We start from the raw sequence: 22,974 nt of genomic DNA on the forward strand, positions 1-22,974 counted from the left end.
AGAATAAATTTTAAGTTAATATCATTTAGGGTTTCTTAAAATGTGGAGGGATTAATTTGTCTCTGGGAATATTTTATGATAGCTTAATAATTATAAACCTCACATACAATACATTATTAGTTAGGAACATTAACTTAAAATGTACAAATATGGCATTTATTTAGGTAACAATTTAGATGATCAGACAAGTTTTTTATAATATACATGCTATTTTCCAGAAAAAAACAAGAGGAAAGCTTGAGTGTGGTAAAAAAATAAGCTAATAATATTACTTCAACAAAACCTAGCATAAATTTGAAACCTCGGTTTACCAAAAGTAGCACAGAACCAAATATTTGTTTTGCAAATAAAATATTTGTGACACTGTATTACTCTTCTTTTTAAGTCTTAATTACAGCATTCTTCAATTACAGTGCATTGGATATGGTATTAAAATACATATTTCACATTATGTAATGCATTTTAAAAATACAGTGGTTGAGTGATAGCAATATTTTATTTTTACAGATCACTGACCAGAGTGCCTGTAGACAAGAAAATGCGGAATGAAATAGAAGAAAACCAGAAGGTTTGTTTTTATTTCTTCAAGTGGAGATTTGAGTTACTATCACATTACTGCTTTTGGAGGTTTTTATTAGGGTAGCAACTTTCACATGGTTTCTATCAGAGAAAAAGAGCTAATTTTCTAAATAACTCTTACTAAATAAGTAATATTGAAATACTGAATTCAAATTTTTCACTTTCTGCTGTTCTTGGTACCTTTTGCCTTCCCTCTTTTGATTTTACAGAATAAGGCAAAGACAAACAATTTTACGGAGTGTTATGTTCAGTCATAAATTGTGTGCTGTGAAAGTAAAATGGGTATCAGTTAATCTTTCTAGAGCTTTGGTGTTGAATCTAGGCCTGCTGCTTATATTATGGTCAGCACATGCTAACTTCAAGCTTTCCACACTCAGAATCATGCATGCAACCGTTCTGCAAGGTATTTTGAACATCTTCTGTGGTAGATGGTGGTTTTATTTTCATCCTTGATGCACTGCATCTTTTATGCCTTGTATCACATGAGAAGTCATTGTTCATGTGATTTTGACTAATCTGACATGTATCCTGACATGCCACTTTGCATTTGTCAAGTTCCTGACATCTGTTGTACTTTCAGTTCAGAGTTTGGAATTTTTCTTTCAAGTTGAGTGTTAAAATTAGATGTTAGCCACCACGCTTTTAGGACTGGTCACAGGAAATGACATCCATGGCACTGTCCGGAGGCTTGATCTTCAGAACATATATTTTCATACAGTGTTAAGATTGACCAACCATGGTAGTGAAAGGGATTTCTTTCTTTCTTATGGCATTATGTATCATTTTGCTTTGTATCCATTCAGGCCTTTTCCTTTTGCCTTGTCAAGACTAATATCTCCAGGGGGACACCTTCCAGTTTCTTCCACCTTCCCAAACAGTGAAAGAGAGCAACGTCCCTCTTGCACTGATGCAGCCTTATCATAAAGAGCTTGCCATCTCCATCATAGCAAAAATTTCACATAAATGTGTTAGAGCTCTCCACCATGCAAAACTAATGTAAGGCTTTCCAGTCTTGAGTATTTCCTGCCCAAATAGTGACGGACTCAAGTGTTACATCCTTGTAAACAGTTATATAAACAATTGTATAGGGCTCCTTTTGTCCGTAGGTGATTGCATGTGGGACTGGTGTATTGAGAATAGAATTCACATATCCCAGCAGTTCACCTTCCTGAGCCCTTCAGCTTTCTTGTGTGCAGGGTGCATTGTTTGATTCTTGGGTTTTCACAGAGATCTTATAGTGGGCTCGACGTTATGCAGACCTCTTGTTTCTTGCACTACTGAGAAGTACCATAGTTTTTCCTCAAGGGAGCAAGTCGTTCTCTGCACCCTGCTTCATTGTTTTCTGTATAGAGCCGAGATATGCATTTTGGTATATCTCTCTGTTGTTAGGGTTATAGTCAGGATAAAGCAAAACAAAGCCCTGATAATCATAGTTTCCCCAGAGGACGAGTGTTGGTATCAGGACTTTCCTTGTTTCTTGATGAAGTCTTTTCAATGTCTTTCTCCAGTTGCAGCTCCGTTAACACAAAAATCAAAAACAACTGCTTAATCAAAAACTAATCCTCTACCCCAAAATGCAAACAAAAACAACAAAAATTAAAGGTATATCAGGAATTAAAATGGCTATCATTACTTAATATAAGCATTAGGAAAAGTAAGATTTGGTTTGAAATGAAGATACCTGCATTTAGGCACATCTGTATGGGTATCTAAATGCTTGTTATAACAATGAAGATGTACTCAACGGACATCAAAAACTATTTAGTTCATTCAGTGGTTGTTTTGTGGGGCATGACAGAACTGCCTAAACCTGGATTTCTGATGTCATTTGAGATACCATGGGCTATCCAAGATAGCCACACAGGTCTGGTGGATGTGGCCACTGGGATATCCATTCCCTGCTGATTGACCTGTACTTTCCAGACCAAGAAGCCTTATCCTGAGACCTTGCAATGTCTCAAATGACATTGTATATCAGCTGGATCAATCATCTGAGTCCATAGACTACATTAAATACATTAACTACAAGAGGATCTTAGGCACATATCAGACTAGGTTTAGGTTTCCTGCTATATCCTACCTGAGGCTACAGGCCTTTAGACAGCTAAAAGCTAAAATCTCTTGCATAAAAGTAGGGAAACTTCCTGAACACTGCTGCTAGAGCACAATAAATTGGCATGTGCGTTCTTGAACTACAGTACATCCATCTAGCAGCAGGAGAGATATGATCTCATGCTGTGTGTAACTGGATGATTCCCTCTCAAGATAATGAAACTTGAATAGGAAATGCAATGAGAGGAAATAAAGGTATTAAAAGTTGAAAGACATATGATGATTTAGGTGTAATGAATTATACCTAACTAAGAAATAGACAAAGAACTGCTATGGATAAAAGGAAAAATAAAATCTCATTAAACACAACTCACAACTTCCAGTGCAATAATTTTCTGAGAGTTTAGCAAGGAAATACCATATGGGTATTATCAGTGTTAAATTCTAGTCTTGGATGCCTAAATTACTCCTTTCATCAAAGTTGTTATGGCAAATGGATGCTCTTCTGAACAATCAAATGCCTAGAATCAAAATTGTGTAACGAGTCTCAGCTCCAATTCAGCTCAGTTTGTTTTCTGTTGCAGTACTGAAGGATTTGAAAAACTTTTAGACTCCCATTTCAATGCCCAGTAGCTGATGATTTTTTCATTGTTCCTGCATTCATTTTAGTTAGTATTAGGATTTTTATGACCTAGGTCAGCCAGTTGCAGTCTTTCTCAGTATCTGTACTTACATGAGTATCTGGGCTTACAAGAATGACTCGTAAGCTTTCAGTAGTGGTAAGAGATCTCTTATCCTAAATGCTGATTTCAGTGCTTCAAGGAGAGGGCCTGTTCTAGCTGATCTCACGAGATCTGCACAAGAGCCTTGAAGGATGCTGGTAAGATTTCTTGAGACTAATCCTCTTTATATTTATTGTTTGCTCCTTGAGTCCAGTGGCATTAAGGGTGATTTTTCTGCAGTCACAGTACTTTGTGGCACAACACTGGTATTAAAACTGTAATCCAAGTTGGATTTGGTAACTACAGAAAAATTTCATGTATACCTAGAACTTTGGGTGCTTCTCTGCCTGGTGTAGAGGACTATCATCACTGTGTGCCTGGCTGTTTTTTTTAGTCTATTCTGCCTATTTTGCTTGTGTCTCAGGATCAAACTCTGCGTAGGTAAAATGATCAAAAATTTCATCTGCTTGGCGTTGTCAGGCATCTATGAATTTTAGCTGCTTAGAAGGGTTGTGTAGAGTGAGACCTTGGGAGGGCATGTAATTCTGCATGAAGCTGTGGTAGGAAAAATGTAAATGTCAGACACCAGCTGCTACTTCTAGGTTTTGTATTAATGGTTGCTTGAGGTTTAACAAAGATAAATATGAAGTCCTGCACTCGGGCCAGAGAAATCTAAAGCAGCAGTTAGTTATAAAGAAGGTAGAAGTCCTTCCTCTTTTGTACCAAGTTTTGGGACGTACCAAAAAAACATTTCTGTAATTTAGATAAGATTGGGAATAAAGTGAGTTTTATAAATTAGAAAAGTAATTAAATTATCTCTTTTTCTTTTTCCTTATCCAACCATGGGAAACTTACTGCCACGTGTTTATGCTCCACGTTTTTGAAAGGCCCACTGACATGCATTTTTAGGTGCCTGCAAAAATTTTCGTGAAGGATAGTAACTAACAATTTAAAAAGGCTTTCTGGTTATTTCTTAGCATTAATGGAATGCAGTCCCCCCCAGATCCACCATATTCTGCACATTATATCTGTTTGAGTATATGTATTTAGATACTTTATAACAAACATAAGTAATTATTACTCTTTTGTAAATATACATACAAAATAGCAATGAAAGCACTACAAAGTTCAGGTTACACCATTAGAATAAATGAAATTTACCATTTTCAAAAGCTGTTTTTCAAGGTCAAGGACAGGTTTTGGACTTTCATAAATATTCTTTCTGTGTTAGGCTCAGGCTTATCACAGCTGCATTTTTACTTCATGGAGAGCCCTGCCTTTTATATGTTGATATAAGGTGCCATTACGTATTTCCATTCTGCTTTGGGTTGTGAATGTTTATGTATACTAAGGAATATGGTACCGTTTCAATGAACGATGAGTGTATGCATGGGATTGGATTACAAGGAGCTTCAAGTGCACTGTTATCTCATTTATGTGGAGTTGCACTTACAATGCCACAAACCAGTTAGCTTTGAGTTTACTTATATTTAACTGTGTGAAAGTAACTGCGCTACTTCAAAGGAATAATATCACTTTCAATGTTGTCCTGTTTCTTCTCATATTTGTTCAGTGACAGGCTCGTAAGTGGAGTAATATATGCAGCCTGAGTTGCTTGCTCTGTGTCCTTTTGTTCAAAGTGTGCTTTTTGTTCACACTTATTTTGTTCAGCAAGTGGGAGCTAAATGGGGGAAAAAAAAATATCTTTCTCAGCTTGCTTTTTTTCTGCCTAATTTTGGTGCTTTCCATTCCTTTGTTGGGAATTAAGACAGATCTGGAAACCTGACTGCTCCTCATGGGGTGAGTTGGAATACACTGCTGCTGCTCCTGTTACTTACCTTGCTACAGCCACTGTAGATTGAACAGTGTGGTGCCTCACAGCTCTCTGAAATAAAATGATAAGGCCTTACTCCCTAAACACTTCCTTCTTCATGTATTTGTTTATTATGGATTTTTTTCTTCTTTGCAAAACAAGGATATGCTATGCTATCCCTTTCTGATCTGTGTTTTTTCCAAGGTCCTTTTGTTAGACGAGGTTGTATGTTTATGTTTCTAGTCTGTCTTTCCTAATTCCCTGTAACAATTGTGACTACGCTTTTTTTTTTTAATTGTGAAAGATGTTAAGCTATTGAGAAAGGTAGTTTTGGGTGGAGGTCTGAAGGACACATATAAGGTGTCCCTTTGTTGAATGGATATGTAGATTAATTTTTCAAAAGGTTACAAGCCATATTTCTCTCTGTGTGTATTTTCACTTTCTGTTGGTGGCCACTGAGAAATGTGTCTCTTTCTCTACCTTGTACAGGTAGGGACACTGTAGGTTGTTCGGAGGGAAGAATCAGCTATTTTCATTTGCATTTGTACATCAAAAGTGTGTTAAATAGCACTCATACAAGTGTTGTCAATATTTTTACCAACAATGCTCAGCTTAAAGAAGAAATTATGTGGAAGAGATTTGATGTGTCTGTTTTCCAGAATTACTTGAAGTTTTTATATATATGTATATATGTGTTTATATATAGGTATTAGCGTTGACATATACCTAAGTAAGTTAGCAGTACTTTTTACTTTTTAGCATTTTCATGAAGTACTTGGAATCCAACCTGGAGAAGCACGTTTGTTTCTAAATGGCCTTCATGTTGACCTGGATTTTCATGATCCTTTTAGGTAAGAGGGTACATTTTGTTTGAAGATTACAGAATTACTAACAATACTGGAGAAGTTGTGCTCATGGTGATAGATAATCTCATCTGTTGCATTTTGGGGGCCACAAAGTGCTCCAGTGGAAGGAATACTGGTTTACAGTGGGTTTGCTTTGAATATGAACATTGTATAAGCAGTTGAAAACAGCATTTTCTCTTGGAATATGTTTCTAATTTGCTTACAGTTTTATGACTCACCATGTAAAATTAATTTGGAAGTGGAAGGAATCCAATGTGTATACGTAAAAAGATTGGAAAAGCACTTCGTAAAAAATAAGTTATGTGCTTTCACATCCTTATTTCTTAAAAATTACAAAATATTTGCAGGCATTAAATTTAGATACACATCTTAGGTTATTTTTGGCATGCTTGTGAGTCTGTGTCTGGCCACCTTTTATAATAAGTTCTGTTAATGCAGAACTAATATGCTTTTTGATATAAGAAATCTTTTTCCAGTTTGTGTATTTATAATTATTTTGGGTGTGATTTGCCTCTTCTATGGAAGCACTCATAAACTGTAAACATTTTCCCTTGCATTCTTCTGTATGTTGTCAACAGCAGGACAGACATGACTACTTCAAAATTATCTTTGGTGGCCTGCAAACTGTTAGGAAATCTACTGATGCTAAGGCTGAGGTTATTTTCATGTTCCTATGATTTGTCAGAGTCTACAATTTTTATTTTCTATTTTTTAACTCAAAACATCAGCTTTTCTCCTCCGTGGAGATTCCCTTACTTTCTTGGGTTTAGCATTTATACTTGCAATTTGTACTTAATTTTTTTTTCTCAGCCAGAGTTTTGAGATGGAGTCACTTGCATCTTTTTTGGTAATGATGCAAATATGAATAGCGCTTTTTAATGATAGTGCTATGTTTAATTTCAATATATTTTAGAAGAAAGCTTTCAGAATAGAGAGAGCTCAAAATGAAACAAGATAGAAATGAAGGCATTTGTAAAATCTTGCCTGCTGTATTCTGCTGGTGAGCACTTCAGGTTTGTTTCCATTCTTGTATTGAGTTTTCAGATTGCAGCAAATGTTCCGGAGTCCTGTTGGGTCTTCTGGGAAATAATCATGTTTTAATGGTGTGGCTATGTGTTTCCTCCGTGCTGTTTTCAGGGTTCTGCCATGATGCAGACTTAGAGCTCGTCTGTGTCTCCGTCATTTGCTGCCTGCTTCTCTACACACTTGCTAAGCTTCCTCTTAGGGTACCCTGCGCTTGGGTTTCTGCCTCAGCCAGGACAATGCAGCAAGCAAACTTCCACTCTGCTGTCCTGCCACGTCTTACTAAAGGTGGATGAAATTCCTTCATCTAAAATAAATGTGAATGAACAAAAGAGTTGCATAATGTTATGATTCTCTTTTGAAATATGTTGGAAACAGAGTGTTATTAATTGATTTTGATTTAAGCATTTGACTACAGGAGAATAAAAAAATTATTTTTAATCCTAGAAATAATTCTCACATTAATAGTCTTTGAAATATCTTTTCTTTTTATGTCATGACAAGAATTCTGTGTAGACATTATGCATTTTGTCTTCCTGAAAAAGTATCTTAGAGACTCTTAAACTGGAAGGAAAACTGATGCATGGCCTTCATGAACTGGGAATCAAAGAGGAGATCCTGAGTAAATTTATGAGGTTGCATATACATCCTGCAGATGACAGTTATGCGCTAGATATTCGCCACTCTTCAATCATAGTAAGTAATTAAACAATTATTTATTTAAATATTACATATTTGATAATACTATGTATAAGACAGTCTGTCTTTTCTTGTAGTGTAATTGAAATAGTAGGCATAAGACCATATATTGATACACAGTTTAAAATATTTTGGAGGGTCATATCTATTCACTGTATTTTAGGAGTAATTTTCTCTAGCCTATGCCTTATTAAAATTTTAAGATGTAGGATATTTAAAAGAAAAGAGGAATGTATCTAAGAGTAGTTGCACACTCATAGCTATAGAATTTGGCTTTACAGCAGTTAATCTAGCTACAAAATATCTTCATATTATGCATAACTCCTAAATGTACTTTATGAGTATAAGTGAATTGTGGACAACTTAAATATTTTGTTTCTAATTGTCCAATGACTTTGCTCTTTTCCCTTCTTCAAAATTTATGCAGTTTTCATTACAAAGGTTATATGCCAGTGGAAAAGGCACTAAAATACTAATTTTCTTCATCTGAAAGAACCATATTTCACTCTTCTGTTTGCCAAGGCTTGCACAGAACACAGTAGAAGAACAAATTGGCCAAATATGAATTAGTTATTTTGATATATCTCAAGTGCTGCTGCTGTGGGTTATAGATAAATACTGTATTTGTCTTACAAGATGGTTATGCTGTGTTACACATCTATCTGTGTGATATGTTATGACCTTTGTGTTGTGAAAGTAGTTTCCACACTTGAAAAAATAGTTGCATTCACATCCTGATAGAGAGTACAAATGGTCTTTTTTCCTTTTCCATCCATTATTAGTTTTATTATGTACTGCAAATAAAAACCCTGAACAGTTTGATTGAAAAGAAAAAAGAATTAATTTTAGAAGCTATTTTCTGTTACAATTTCAAAAAGAAGATAAGCCATTTTACTCTTTCCAGGCTTTCCATGCGTTTCAAAATACTCTTATTTATACATACATATTGTACTCAATGTTTAATGTGTGTTTTTTAAATGGCTGGCTTTTTTGTTTTAGTGGATTAATAATATAGAACAAGATCCCAGCTACACCACGTGGCCTGCAAGCTATCAGGAACTGCTAAAACCCACATTTCCTGGAGTTATACAGCAGATTAGACGCAATTTATTTAATTTGGTAAGTTTGGATAACTTAATTTTTTTGCGTAGTGTATGTATTAATATGTGGACAGAAAATTAATTGAAAAATACACATGCTGTATTCACTGTTAAGATAGTTTAGAATTTCATGGTTTTTATGTGGGTCTGCTAACAGTAGTGAAAATCTTTGTCTAGTGGTTCATATATGATTATTGGTCCACTTTCCAGAAGTGGACTTGGGCACAGTTTTGTCAGAAGCTCTTTTGTTCCTTTCCATGCCACATATAGATAATTCACTACTATAAATTAATTCTCTTCATAGTATACTACTGAAAGACAGTAATGATAACTGTCCTTCTTTTAGAGATGGTGACCAGAGGTGCAAAAATATTTAAGTTATAAAGCACACTAATTATTAATGTCTTGTAGCCTAATTTTTCCTCTGTGCATAGGATTCTGCATCACTTAGTGAGTTAAGGAAATAGCTATTGCTGATTTAAATTGAAATTTAAATTACAAAAGGTCATTGTGTGAATCATAGAATCATAGAATGGTTTGGGTTGGAAGGGACCCTTAAAGGTCATCTAGTCCAAACCCCCTGCAATGAGCAGGGACATCTTCAACTAGATCAGGTTGCTCAGAGCCCCGTCCAACCTGACCCTGAATGTTTCCAGGGATCGAGCATCCACAACTTCTCTGGGCAGCCTGTTCCCCTGTGACACCTGTGGTGACTCACTGCCCTCATTTCTTCATATCCAATGTAAATCTACCACCTTTTAGTTTAAAACTGTTACCTCTTGTTCTGTCACTACAGTGTGACTACCGTGTCACTACTACTGGTATAAAGTCTGTCCCCATCTTTCTTATAAGCCCCCTTTAAGTATGGAAGGGCTGCTATAAGGTCTCCCTGGAGCCTTCTCTTCTCCAGGATGAACAAACCCAAATCTCTCAGCCTGTCCTCACAGCAGAGGTGTTCCAGCCCTCTGACCATTTTTGTGCCCTTCCTCTGGACCCGCTCCAACAGGTCCATGTCTTTCCCATACTGAGAACCCCAGAGCTGGACGCAGTACTGCAGGTGGGGTCTCACCAGAGTGGAGTAGAGGGGCAGAATCCCTCCCTCGAACTGCTGGCCACGCTGCTTTGATGCACCCCAGGATACAGTTGGCTTTCTGGGCTGCGAGCACACACTGCCGGCTCGTGTCCAGCTTTTCACTCACCAGTACCCCCAAGTCCTTCTCTGCAGGGCTGCTCTCAAGTCTCCTCATCCCCAATCCTGTATAGATACTGGAGGCTGCTCGAACCCAGGTGCAGGACCTTGCACTTGGCCTTGTTGAACCTCATGAGATTCACGTAGGCCCACTTCTGAAACTTGTCCACGTCCCTCTGGATGGCATCCTGTCCCTCAGATGTGTCAACAGCACCACTCAGCTTGGTGTCATCTGCAGACTTGCTGAGGGTGCACTCGATCCCACTGTCTATGTCGTTGATGAAGATATTAAACAATACTGGTCCCAATACGGACCCCTGAGGGACACAACTCGTCACTGATCTCCATCCAGACATTGAGCCATTGACCTGCTGCATCACTGAGCTATCTGCATGTGACCTTCCCACCAATTCCTTATTCACCAAGTAGTCCAGCCATCAAATCTCTCTCTCTCTCCCCAATTTGGAGAGAAGGATGTTTGGGGGGACCATGTCAAAGGCCTTACAGAAGTCCAGATAGATGACATCTGTAGCTTTTCCCTTGTCCGCTGATGTAGTCACTCCAAGTGACATGAAGTTCAGTATATAAAAAGACAACCAAAATACAAGCAATATGTAATAAAAAAATGTATATTTATAATGAAGCGTAAGATGTGTGCAATATGAAGTAGATTGCATTATGTATTCAAGGTTAAATATTGGCATGGATGTATATAACAGCTATATTATAGAAATCTACAACATATCATTTAACTATAATTTGAGGGGGAGGGAGTGTTCAAAATTTTTAAAATTATTCTGCTGCATTTCAGCTACTCCAGCAAAATTATCATAAATTCTAAGGGGAGTTGCAGTGCAAAGCTGAATAAATAAGGTACCAATGTCATAATTAAATCTGCATAAGTACAATCTACCTATGCAGACAAATCCCAGTTTTAGATTCTGTGAATGCCTGAAAGATCTGATTTTACACTTCAAGCTACAATACGTGAAAGAGTGAAGCCAAAGATATGTGAGACAGGAAGGAAGAATTCTTTCCCAATGCTCCATTTTTTTAAAGGTTTCAGTCAATATATTCTGTTTATTTATTTCAGTTTGGTTTTCACAACAGAAGAGAGTTAGTTGAAAGAAGTGATAGAAAAATCACCATTAGATCCTCTTTAATTAAATATCAAGTTCATTAATAAAAACAAAGTATTGGCACAGAGTCTTTCAAAGGAGAGTAGTGATATCACTTGGTTTGAAGTTTAATAAATGGTTAAATCCTGTTTTCAGTATTTGGTCCAAATTCATTAATTCTGAAGTTACTTTCATTTATACTCTGAATGTTTTCCTACAATGAATGCTCTAGAAAATTGAAAACAGTTGGGGTGCACAGCTCCTTTGGAAATTTCTGTAGTTATCTTAGGTTTTATGTCTGAAAAAAATAAAAACAGACATCAAGAATAAATATTGGCTGTATAATATGTTTTCTCTTCTTAGGTACTTTTTGTTGATCCTGTCCAAGAAGATACAGGTGATTTTATGAAACTGGCAGAATTATTCTATCATCATAATGTACCACTTAGGTAAGGAAAACTGAAAGTCTTGAAGAAAGGTCTTAAAAGAAGGTTGCTTTCCTTTTTTCTTCCTCATCTTCTATTCTGCTTGGCTAAGATGTGAATGCGAATGAAGTCCAATGCCACAACATTCTAATAAGACACATTGGTTACCCACTTGTGTTAAACTTACTCAGGTATTAAGTATTCTTAAACAAATAGGTTGCAAGGTATAACGTACCTGGGTGTGTGGAAAATGAACTGCAAAAGTCTGATAGAAAATTATCTTGTCAAATAGTCCCACTGGATGCCCATGTGAAGTTGCATTCTAAGCAAAATATTCTGTAAGTAAAAAATGACTGGAAGGCATTTTTGAGTTTAGTTATTTCAACTGAGGCTGCTTTACCTAATTTTGTTTTTATGTCAGTACTTTAAAGTCCAAAGCAAGATTATCCTCACCAGCTTTTGAATTTCTAAAAATTAGTTGTCTGAGTCTGAACTAGTCATCATTTAAGAGAAAGAGACACTTCTGAGGAAGAATCTGGTTCATCTGAGATGCCTACTTTAAGAAAAAATGAATTGCTCTCAGAAGTGCCTGTTTATTTCCACAACTTATAAAAGGAGAAGGGTGTCCAAACTAGATCCAAGGTTCAGCAAGATAAATTCCATGGTAATTATTTAAAATCTTCCTGTGAAATGGCTTTTTGTTTCCTCCATAAATTACAGGGTTTTAATTTTCCTTTAAAATTTTACTAGTTCTTATCATTGTTTTGTTTTTCTTTGTTTTTATCATTCAATGACAAAAATGTAATGGAGGACAGATCTTGGTTATCTGTGCATTTTGCCACTGTTGTCACTACCTGGGAGGCAATACTGCTTCAGTCCTTGAGGAGAATATAGTCTAGAACCTAATTTGCCTTTTCTGATACATTAACAGCATAAGTGCAGCCAAACTGGGTCAGACTAAAGGCCCATTTAGGTCAGTCTGTCTGCAACAAGCCAGAAGGAGCTGCCTAGGTATGATAAAAGGAACAGGGTGACCAGGTACTTTTGAGTATTTTCCTGGCCTTTGCCAGGTTGATTCGATTGATTTGGAGATCAAACAATTCCAGATCCAGATATATTTTCTAAATATTTAGCAACCCTCAATGGGTTTCTCTTCCATAAACTTTTCAGTTTTCCCCTTGAATTCATGTAGAGTTTTGGCACCCACAGTATCCTTTTCCAGGTGTTTTCACAGGTGAACTATGTAGTGTATGAATAACTGCTTTGTTTATTTTGAGCCAGACTTTCAATAGCTTCATTTACTACCTCTGTAGCTCTGATAACTGGGAAAGAGACTAAGCAGTCTCCCCCACTCTCTAGATGCCAGTCATGATTTTATAAAGTTCTGCCATATTTGACTGCAGTAATTTCTTTCCCTAGGTTACTAGTTATTCCTTGCCTGGAAGCTATTCCAAAGCTTGTTTTGTTTTCAGAGTTGTCCTCTGAACTTTCTTAGTTTTAATATAACTTCTCTGAGATGAGAGCAACGGCCATGTACACAGTATTCAAGATGTGGACAAGCCATGGGGTCTATACTGTCGTATAGTATTTTGCTTTGCTGACTGTCCTATGTCACCCCAATGACACAAGACTTTACGAAAAGTTATTTACAATAATGAGAGATGTAAAAAATGGGAAAAGCAGTTAATTGTAGAACATGGTGCATCTTTATGCATTAATTATTATTTATATCTTTTTAGAAAACTTGCTGTATTTCTTACTTCCTTTGATCCTTTGATCTGATGCACACCTGTTTGTCCTGGACATCTGTCTAAACAATTTTATACTGATATGGCAGATTTCGTTTTAATAGTTTTAAAATATCTAATGTGAAGTGCCTATCCAAATGAAAAGCTGACTTCTGAAATCAACTCCTTGAGTTACCGCTTGTAAATATGAAGGTCTTCTGGAACATGGGCTCAGCATTGCAGATTGTCATGTTGTTGTAGTAGCTCTCATGTATCATGAGATCAGTAGGTCTCTCATCCTCTTGTAGCAGCTATGATGGAGCTGTACGCTTTGTGGAAATATTTGCAAGTTGCACAGTGTTTTGTATAGCAGAAGCTGGCTTTGAGTCTCTGTGGTACTCATTTAGAAAGAATATAATTCCCTTCTTCTGTTTTACAATTCACCTCTTTTTGATAGTTGGCATAGTTTTCGATCTTTGAACCAAGTGCTGCATATAGAACATTATCCAGTGCTGTCATATGTGTAGTCAGGAATAGGCAGCAGTTTATATAGCTGTACTTCATAGATGGCTGTGATTGTGCAGGCCAGTTACCACATTATTAAGAGGTTTTGTTTGCAGTTTGGCAGCTGGAGACAATCCTAACTGTAGGTTTGCCAAAAAGTAAGTGTAGAAGAGAACAAAGTTGAATAGCTGCTTCGGTAGGGATTTTTCATGGAGCAGCTTTTTTGTGCGCTGTTGGGTTTGTCTTGGGAGAAGTGACAGCTAATGGTAGAGGATTTTGCTGCAGACCTAGTGTGGATAGCATTAGCTGCAGATGTTCAGGATGATTCAAGGATGTGTTCTGGAGAACTATGTGAAGTTGATCCCTGAACTGCTGCAACAGCAATGTATTCACATAAAATCTCCATTTCTGATTCATAAAAATATCTGGGTTTGGCCATCTTCTTCCCATTCCTCCCTCCCATTATGCAAGCAGGTTTCATGTTGAAGTGCAGGGGGTGGCGGGGAGCGCATCTATTCTTCTAGGAAAATTTATTGTTACCAGACAGTGGAAGGCTTGGAAATCCTTAGAAGGGTTCTGATGGCTTTGCACTCACTAAATTCCAGGTGTCTGGCAGAATCTGCCTTCCTAGTCTTCACCTCTTAATGCAGGCAGCTGTGTTCATGAATAGGCATATATTTCTCCTCTTGGGAATCTGTATGTTATAGTTACGGATGTACACATGCTCTGTCACTTCACTCAACAGAAGGATCTTTCTTGTCCTTTTCCTGTACCAGCTAAGATGTGGAACTGAGTGTAATGATCAGAAGTCCTTTCCAGTAGTGTAGTAGAGACCAGAAGGATCCTTATGTGTTCTCAGCAGGGAATATAACTTAAAATATCTTCAGTTTTAACTTTCCTGGGTCTTCAATCTGTGAAGGACTTTATGCTTTAGCCATTGTGCTGCTATTTGCAGTCTGTTTGACCAGATTGTCTCATTGCTCAAAGTCTTTGTTCCCCAGAGAAACAGGATCTTCACATTATTATCTTGGACTTCTGGGTTTCTGGAGCATGTGCCAAACCTTTCAGTGACATCTTCATGAGTTATGTGTGCAAATGATGATGCTCAATTTAGTCAAAATGTTTTGTAGAGACAAACAAGTGGCTCTTAGGTTTGAATTTCCCCTGCTATGGTAGAACACCGGATCTCTGTTACACTTTATGCTGTAAAGATAGTATGGCCTGGTCAATGCAGGCTGTTTTTCATGAAGACGGTGTCAAAATACCACCTCCACTAGGAGTTTTCTGGACCTTTTTGCATCTCAAGCCTCATATTTCTAGGGCTTTTTTCATTTACTGGAAATGTTAGTATTTGTAGTAGATGTGTTAAAATTGGCAAGAATGGAAAATGAATGGCAGTGTGAGGGTGGGGAAGCCCCAGAAGGTAAAAAAGGCAAGAGAAGGGCTAGTAAGAATGGCATATATTGATGACAGGACATCCAGACTCCAGCATGTCTATGTGGAGCTACTCAAGACACACATTTCAGGAAAAATAAAACACACAATGCCCAGACTAAAACAAAGACTTAAGCTGTTAAGAGATGATGGCAGGAATGTAAAGAATGTCATAACCTTCAGACAGGTAAGGACGTAAATCCTAATGACTCAGAGAAATTTTAATTACTGTCAGCTTTGAATGGGAGAAAAGGCATATCCAAAATCAGTACATAGTTGGTAACCTAAGTATAATCTAGGAGATCTGATGAAGCTGGTATCCTCAGTGTCACCATACACAGTCACGGCAACACCACCTTGGTACAGGTGTTTTCAACCCTACCTGCTGGACAGATTACTTGAACACAAACATCTTGTTCATTAGGTATTAGAATGTCTATGAAACTAATACTCTTTTAAAATGTATGATCTCTTTTTGTTTGTTTACAGAATTGGATTTGTTTTCATTTTAAGTACAAAAGAAGAAATTGATGGAAATGAAGATGCTGGAATAGCTCTTTGGAGAACTTTTAATTACATTGCAGAGGAATCTGACACCTCTCAAGCCTTTACCTCGATAATTAATGTTAGTTCTTTCACAAGAAATCACTTTTTTTTTTTCTTACTTATTACTTTTCTATATAGTTAGGATTTTGCTCCCTTGTGACAACGTGATACATTTGCATTTAATTACATGGAAGTAAAGTATTAAAACATGAATAGCATTAATATGCTATAGAATGATTTGCAGAAATACTTTCCTGCTCCAGAAACCAGCTTGCTCTTGTCATTTTACCTATCTACAGCCTTTCTTCAAGAATGTGAAAAGGTAGATGCATGTCTTGCAGCTTTTAGTATTTTCTTGTGACAAATGATTCTGTATTTGTGTTAATAGGATGTGCCTGTCTTTGTGTTCTGTATCTCTTGGAGTACAGGCATTTTAATATCACTTTGGCAATCCTATAAGCTTTGAAAAACCCTTGGTTGTTCTCTAGTGTAGAAAGTGAAACAGAGTAAGATAAGTTCCTTTTTGGTCATGCTTGAGCTGTTCACGAGTGTAGAAAACAGAAATATTCCAGGCTTGCATTTAGTGAATGAGAGCTTTTCTGTGTAAGACAATGCAGGTTCATGTAAAGACAGGAATTTCAGAGATGAATGGAGGGAAATAAAGTGAGCAGTCCATGTGAAGACTCTGCAGACAAAATTATATCAGAGAATATGGTATTTATGCATAATATTTTTTTTCTTACTTTTGTTTTCTATCATTCTGTTTAGTGCCTAGAAACTAATGTCATGGACAAACTCAGAGAGCTTAAGATGAAAGGAATTGAAGAAACTAGGAGTTCTTTGGAAGAGAAATAGAAATCCACAAGTGTTAGGAGCTGACACACATGCGTGGCTATTATCCATGACCAGATCACAAAATATCAATTCATAGTATATTTTTTAAAATGTTGTGTCCTCTATTTACTTTGTTTCATCATGTAAAAAGGAGGGGATGATAAATATAATTAGAAGATACTAAAAATAGAATCAATAAAATACAGGTTTGAGATATTCAGAGCTACAGAGGGAAATGTATTGTTCCTTGTTTGAAAAGGAATGGATTGAATAATTTTCCCTTCAAATTTCTTTTGTATGTTTGATGAAAGTAATCAAATCTTAGCTATGAAATAAAATAGCATTGATAAAGAAGAATTATCCCTGTAGGAAAAAGTATCACTGACTAATTCAGGCTTGGATTCATCCCATATAGATTCAGGTAACTACCCATGGTTCAGTAGTTTATGGTAAAAATTTAGATTCCTTCTCTACTCAGTGGAGAGAAATAACCTTTCACATTCAGGTCATGTAAGTGTATTTCCTTTGCCACTTCAGATTTAGACTAAAGGTATAATAACAGATTAATCGGAACAGTCCTCTGATGAAAAATTGTGCATATGTGCAATGGTGATAATTACTAAAGCAATGTAAAAGCTGCAATATAGCAATAAAAGCAATATAAAAGTATACAGATAAAAAATTTACTAGAGGACTATAAAAAGATTATATTTACTTTTATTGTTTATTTGCTTTTAATAATTTTAATAAATTATTATTGACAATTCATTACATTTTTTCTTTCTTTCTAATTTTTACAGATGTACCATGAAGTGAAAGATGGAAATGTTCTAACAGTAAATCATGTGAAAGATGTTCTTAGAAGCAAATACCCACACGCTGATGTTCAGAGTATACTAGATGTTCATTCTGAATACGATGAAGGGAGGAAGGTATGTTGAGAGCAAAGTGGTAAGAAATGCTGCAGTACACAATTTATTGCATTTGCTAAGCTGAAAGATTGCTAAATGTTAAAGCAAGTAAATACAGTATCTTTGAGTGAAATTTTTCCATTCAGTCACTAGTGGAAATGCTGAAAGGGTTTCTGCATTACTACTCTCACTATTAAAATTTACTATTGCCTGCTGCATTCAGAAGCACAAGTTTTTTTCTAGTAAGCATGTCAAGGGGTCTCACACTGCAGAAATTATTTTCCTGTGTCTTCTGGGTGAGCAGCTCAAGCCTGTCTACTCGGTGAATCATTGTTTCCTTTAATTGTGCTTTCTGGTTATAATTTTCTTTGGGAAAGACAGCTATGGATTTTGATTTAAAGGCTACAGAGAAGACATATTTTTATCTATAATTCATTATGTAGACAATTTTCTCCTAAAATATATATAAAAATGCTGGTTTACTTCATGTGTCCTCAGCCACGCTATCTATACAATCTTGTGTTTCTGACACATGCCATCCATTTCATTTATTTCCTTTTAAAATCTGTTGCATGACGTATATTATGTTCCTTTAAAAAGGTGCATCTGGGCAGCCAGAAAAAAAGGTGCTCTTAGCCTTGTGCTGCTTGTTCCTCACTGAGTTGCATGGAGGATTCGTATAGAAGGGCAGTTTGAATTTGCCCTGGAAACAGCTGGATACACTTAGGGGAGGAAAGCTTCCCACAGAGAGTATTAAAGGAAGAAAAATAGACAGAGAGCCACCAGAAGGAAGCCCCCTGTACAAACAGGGACAATGAAACTGTGATGAAGATCAGGGAGGAGACAGTGGGATGACAGAAGGTTGGGCACACAGATACTGCCGTAGAGCTTGTAACCATCCAGAAAGTGACACTGAAAGAAAACATGAAAGGATGCAGAATAGAAAGGGGGAATGAATTACAACACATTTTTATTTCTATTTGTCTCATGGAATTTTCTCTGTTTGAGGAAAAATTAGCTTCTGCTTTCTTACCAAATAAGGCTTGGCTTCTGAACATAGAAGCCTTTTGAGGTTTACTTGGGGTGCTTTCTTTGGGGAAAAGGTCTAGGTTGATCCACCTGAAACTGACTGTCTTAAGGTCCTTCTCCATTGTTATTTACTTAATATTTTTTTGCTAAGATTGTTAAGCAAAATAAAGTAATATTTCCCAGCAAGATGACAAAGCAAAAGTTTAAAATACCATGTATAGATCTATAATTTCTTTTGTCATTCTATTTGAGAAATGAGTCCCGTGTGTCCTGTTTGGTTTCCAAACATTTCCTGTTTTGTCCTTGCTACTCATGAGAAGGCATGACAGTGAATAGTGCTTGGAGATTACAGTTCATTGTCTCTTGATATTAGTTTCATTTTTTGCTACAGTCAGCCACAGTCTATTTAATTCTGTGATGTTTTTGATATGATCAGGCAGGAGCAACCTTTTATAAAAAGACTGGCCTGGGTCCGTTGCCTCAAGCTCTGTTTAATGGCGTGCCCTTTAACAGAGAAGAAATGGATGCTGCAGAGTTAGAGACGGTTATTCTTCAGAGGATTATTGATGCCACCGGGTTCTTCCAGAGGGCAGTGTTCATGGTATGTTTAACATTTCTGAATGAATGCAAGATGAAATATTTCGCAGTGAATTGAGTCATGTTTATATATTAATTTTTTTCTAACGAGATGGCTTGAAATGAATAATATCACAACTAAAATTGCATTAATTTGTGGTCATGATTTTGAAACAGTATATTTGGATTATGCAAGATTGAAGGATCAACTAAGCATCTAGTAATTATGTGGAATTTTTCAACCAAAAACTGAGAATGTACTGCAGTTGTTCTTTGAAAAAATGTGTATCTGATATTTTGAAATACTATCTGTGTGATATTTATGCATTTTTGACTTGACATTGTCCATAGCTTGATGTATATAGAAGCTTTAAGCTCAGTTGAAAGATTGTACAAATACTTGGTCTTTGGTTGTCTTGAAACTGTAAAAGTACAGATTTAATTTTCTTCTCTTACTACTACAGGGTTTGTTAAATGATCATATAAATGCAATGGATTTTCTTATGGATCAGCACAATGTAGTTTCCCGTATAAACCCCACTATTCTTGGTGCAGAAAGAAGATACATACATTTCAGTTCCACAACTGGTAACTACTTTTCTCAGGTTGGCTGTTGTTATGATTTTCCTTTTTTTACAGTCGTAACATGTTGTGTTTTACATTTTGCAGTTCCATTTGATGTGGAAGACTTATCTACTTTCTCCTTTTTGGACTCACAAGATAAAAGTGCTGTAATTTCAGACAACATGAAGTATTTAACAAAAAAGGGTATATTGATTTTCTGTATGGGTTTTATATATATATATATATATATATATTTATATATTACAGATTGTTGAAATTTGCCAGTAAATTATCCCAAGTAAGTAAGTATCCCAAGGATCCCATGTAAATAAATAAATTTCCCAATATCCCAGCATCTTCTTTCAGGAGCCAGATCATATCCTAATATTATATACATAAATTATAATTAACAGGATAGTTATTTTAGATTTTGTAGTTTTGAAATGGGATGGATGTCATGGTTAGATATTTTTTGTTTTACAGACATGAAGTTAAAAAGCTTTGCAAGACTTCTGCAGCTTTGAAAACAGGCTCAGTTTTCATACTAATATAGTTTTACTTGAGGATATTAAAGAGAGTATATTCAGTTTTCAAGTGACTCTTAGTTCAGCATTATCAAGTGAAGAAAGTATAGTCTTTATAATATCTATATCAAAATTAGCCATTTCTGCAATTTCAGAATAATTGATTTTATTTTTTATTAGCATTCAGTATCTTTATTTTTCCTCTAGTTAGATTGTTTCAATTTTGATATCTGAAGCTTTGTCTTTCTGTAGAAAAGAATAAATACATACATGTTCTGATGGATTATCACTCATTTATACATTTTATCTTGCTAAAACTCACACTTTTTTTATACACTTAAAATATTTTTTGATGTAAAATATTCTTACTGCATACACAAGCACTTTCCCTTGGAGTTAGAAGAAATTACAGTTACAACAGTGGCAGCATAATATTGCATGAAATTTTGCAATAGTCTATACCTTGTTAGCTTCTAGGAGTAGACAGTTAACGATTGCTCATTTAGATCAGTCCATCAAGGAAAAGAAGAATCCTATTAACAAAGTGCTACTCTTTCAGTAATGCTTATGTGGTATTAACATAGTTTTTACTTATTCGATTATCAGAAAGAAATGCCATATACTTACATTTCTTTAGAATAAGATTATTTGACTCTCTTTGATTCTCTGTCTCCAATCACAGGGACATCCCAGCTAGTTGTCAAACGATGGCTGGCTTTCAATCTGTAGGCTCATTTCTAAGATTCAGATCTCTTGTGTAAAACCCATAACCTTTAAGCTGGAATCTACATTTCAAATCTCTGTCCCCAGTGCGTTTCTCTAGACTGCAGCAACACTTAATAATAACCTTCTAGAATCTCACCAGAACCTTGCAAAATTCCCATCTGCATGTATTACCTTTTAGGGGATATATGATAGACCTGAGCAGACTGATATTCTTCTACAGATAATTTTGCAGAATTTTTCATGTACTGTTGCCCTTCTATGAATAATAAAGAACAGGAGGCTATAGACCAGAAAAAAGGGAAATTTTCTGCATATACACCTATACAGTAGTTTACTGTATTTAGTGCTTTGGACTGTATTTAGTATATTTCCGTTTGTGTCCAGAAATGGTAAGTTTTGTCTTCCCTTTGGCTGAAGGACTCTCCCTTTGCTGCTGGGGAAAGTTGAATGGCCTAACTCATGCATTCTTGTAACTAAGTCTTTTCATTTCTGGCTATATGACCAGCCTGCCATCAGACGTTCACAAGAAATGTCTGGTAAAGCAGGTCTTGTTAATTAGAGCTAGCTTATTAGGTAAGGCCATCTTGTTTCAGTGGTACAACAATAGATTGGCTACTTTAGTGACTCTCTCATATTAACATTAAGTTACCTCCTAAGAATTTTATTTCAATTCAGAAGGCAAAAGATTCTGGTGTGGCAAAGATTAGTCTTACAGTTGAAGTCAGCAAAAATACACATAAACTTCAAAATCTCAAAGAGAAATAATTCATTATTCATCACTCGTGAGAAGATCCTCCAGAATGTAAAGCGGGATTATCTTTAATTTTCAGATGAAGATGCATTATATGCTGTTACTATCTGGATTATTGCTGATTTTGATAAACCAGCTGGGAGACAACTGCTTTCTAATGCCTTGAAACACCTGGTGAGTCTCTAGCAGTTTTTATTAAAATAATTATTATGAATATGTTAACAACACTGTGCACATTCAAAAATTATACTCTTAATTAAAGGTGTAACAATATTTTTTCTGTGGGTCAGGTGCAGACTTACAAGACTGTGCTTTCATTTTGCTCTACTCTCCTGCAGCACTGGCATCTTACAGGCCTATAAATGATCATTTGGTTCGTGGACTCCTGACGCAGGAGACAAACTATGACGCTGTGCATTAAAAGGGTGAATTTCTTCCCAATTACAGACCTTCTCCCATGAGGTAACCTAGCATGTTACCTTGGCCAGGGAAGTTAAGATAATGCCTGTTGGTGTGAACCGTTATGCAGTGTTCTCCTGTATTGTATGTCATAGCTGTGGCCATAAAGTGACCATTTTTCCACATATTGTTTATATGCTTCTGAGATAGATTATTTTTTTTTTTTTTTTGTATTTTAATATGCTAGGAGGTTTATGCACACTTAGGAGTTTGCTTAATTTTAAGTTCTTCAGTGTTAATAATAGGATTTAAAGTATATGAGTGAATGTCACATGAATATAAATGAGAAAAAACCCTCAGTTCTGGGGAGGTTACAAGAGTAATTAGACTGAAATTGGGAAAACATCTAGATTTACCAGTCAGGAATGAAACAGGAACCGCTCTAAGGGAATTATAAAATTGGTATCTTGCAGGGAGCGTGTGATACCAAATATGTCTTAAAAGGAGGCTTAAAAAAATGCAAAGAAGAATATGCAGTACAAGGCCTTGTTACAGGAATACATTTCATTTATGTGACTGATAGATCTGTGACCCAAGCTTGACAGGTGTATTCCCTCTGTAGTTTCATTTCCCCCCCTCCCTCCCCCTTCAGTGGGGAAAATATGCCGTAACTCCCAACTAGGACGTGAGAACTGGGCATGTGTTAATGCAGAGAATTTAGGAAAAACATTAGAAAAAGCCGTTCTGAATAACGTCTGTTGTCTCTTCTAGAAAATAGCAGTTTAATTGGTTATCTTCATTCTAATTCATAGATTTGATTTAGACAAACCTCATGTACTGCTTGGTCTAGTGATTTCCGAGTT

The 22,974-nt window shown here is 36.2% G+C and overlaps 1 protein-coding gene across 3 annotated transcripts in view; it reads left to right on the forward strand.

Annotated features, from left to right (window-relative positions):
- Positions 1 to 22,974, forward strand: part of UGGT2 (UDP-glucose glycoprotein glucosyltransferase 2) — a 92,026-nt gene that overhangs the window by 28,131 nt on the left and 40,921 nt on the right. For all 3 annotated transcript variants that reach the window (XM_049815962.1, XM_049815964.1, XM_049815963.1), the window contains 11 exons: positions 508 to 568; positions 5,926 to 6,017; positions 7,601 to 7,751; positions 8,754 to 8,873; positions 11,525 to 11,610; positions 15,741 to 15,876; positions 17,432 to 17,563; positions 19,008 to 19,172; positions 19,612 to 19,735; positions 19,817 to 19,915; positions 21,792 to 21,886. In XM_049815962.1, coding sequence (XP_049671919.1) covers positions 508 to 568; positions 5,926 to 6,017; positions 7,601 to 7,751; positions 8,754 to 8,873; positions 11,525 to 11,610; positions 15,741 to 15,876; positions 17,432 to 17,563; positions 19,008 to 19,172; positions 19,612 to 19,735; positions 19,817 to 19,915; positions 21,792 to 21,886 — 1,261 coding nt within the window. The remainder of the gene's footprint in view (positions 1 to 507; positions 569 to 5,925; positions 6,018 to 7,600; positions 7,752 to 8,753; positions 8,874 to 11,524; positions 11,611 to 15,740; positions 15,877 to 17,431; positions 17,564 to 19,007; positions 19,173 to 19,611; positions 19,736 to 19,816; positions 19,916 to 21,791; positions 21,887 to 22,974) is intronic.

This window comes from Accipiter gentilis, chromosome 13 (genome assembly GCF_929443795.1).
Source record: "Accipiter gentilis chromosome 13, bAccGen1.1, whole genome shotgun sequence".
NCBI lineage: Eukaryota > Metazoa > Chordata > Aves > Accipitriformes > Accipitridae > Astur > Astur gentilis.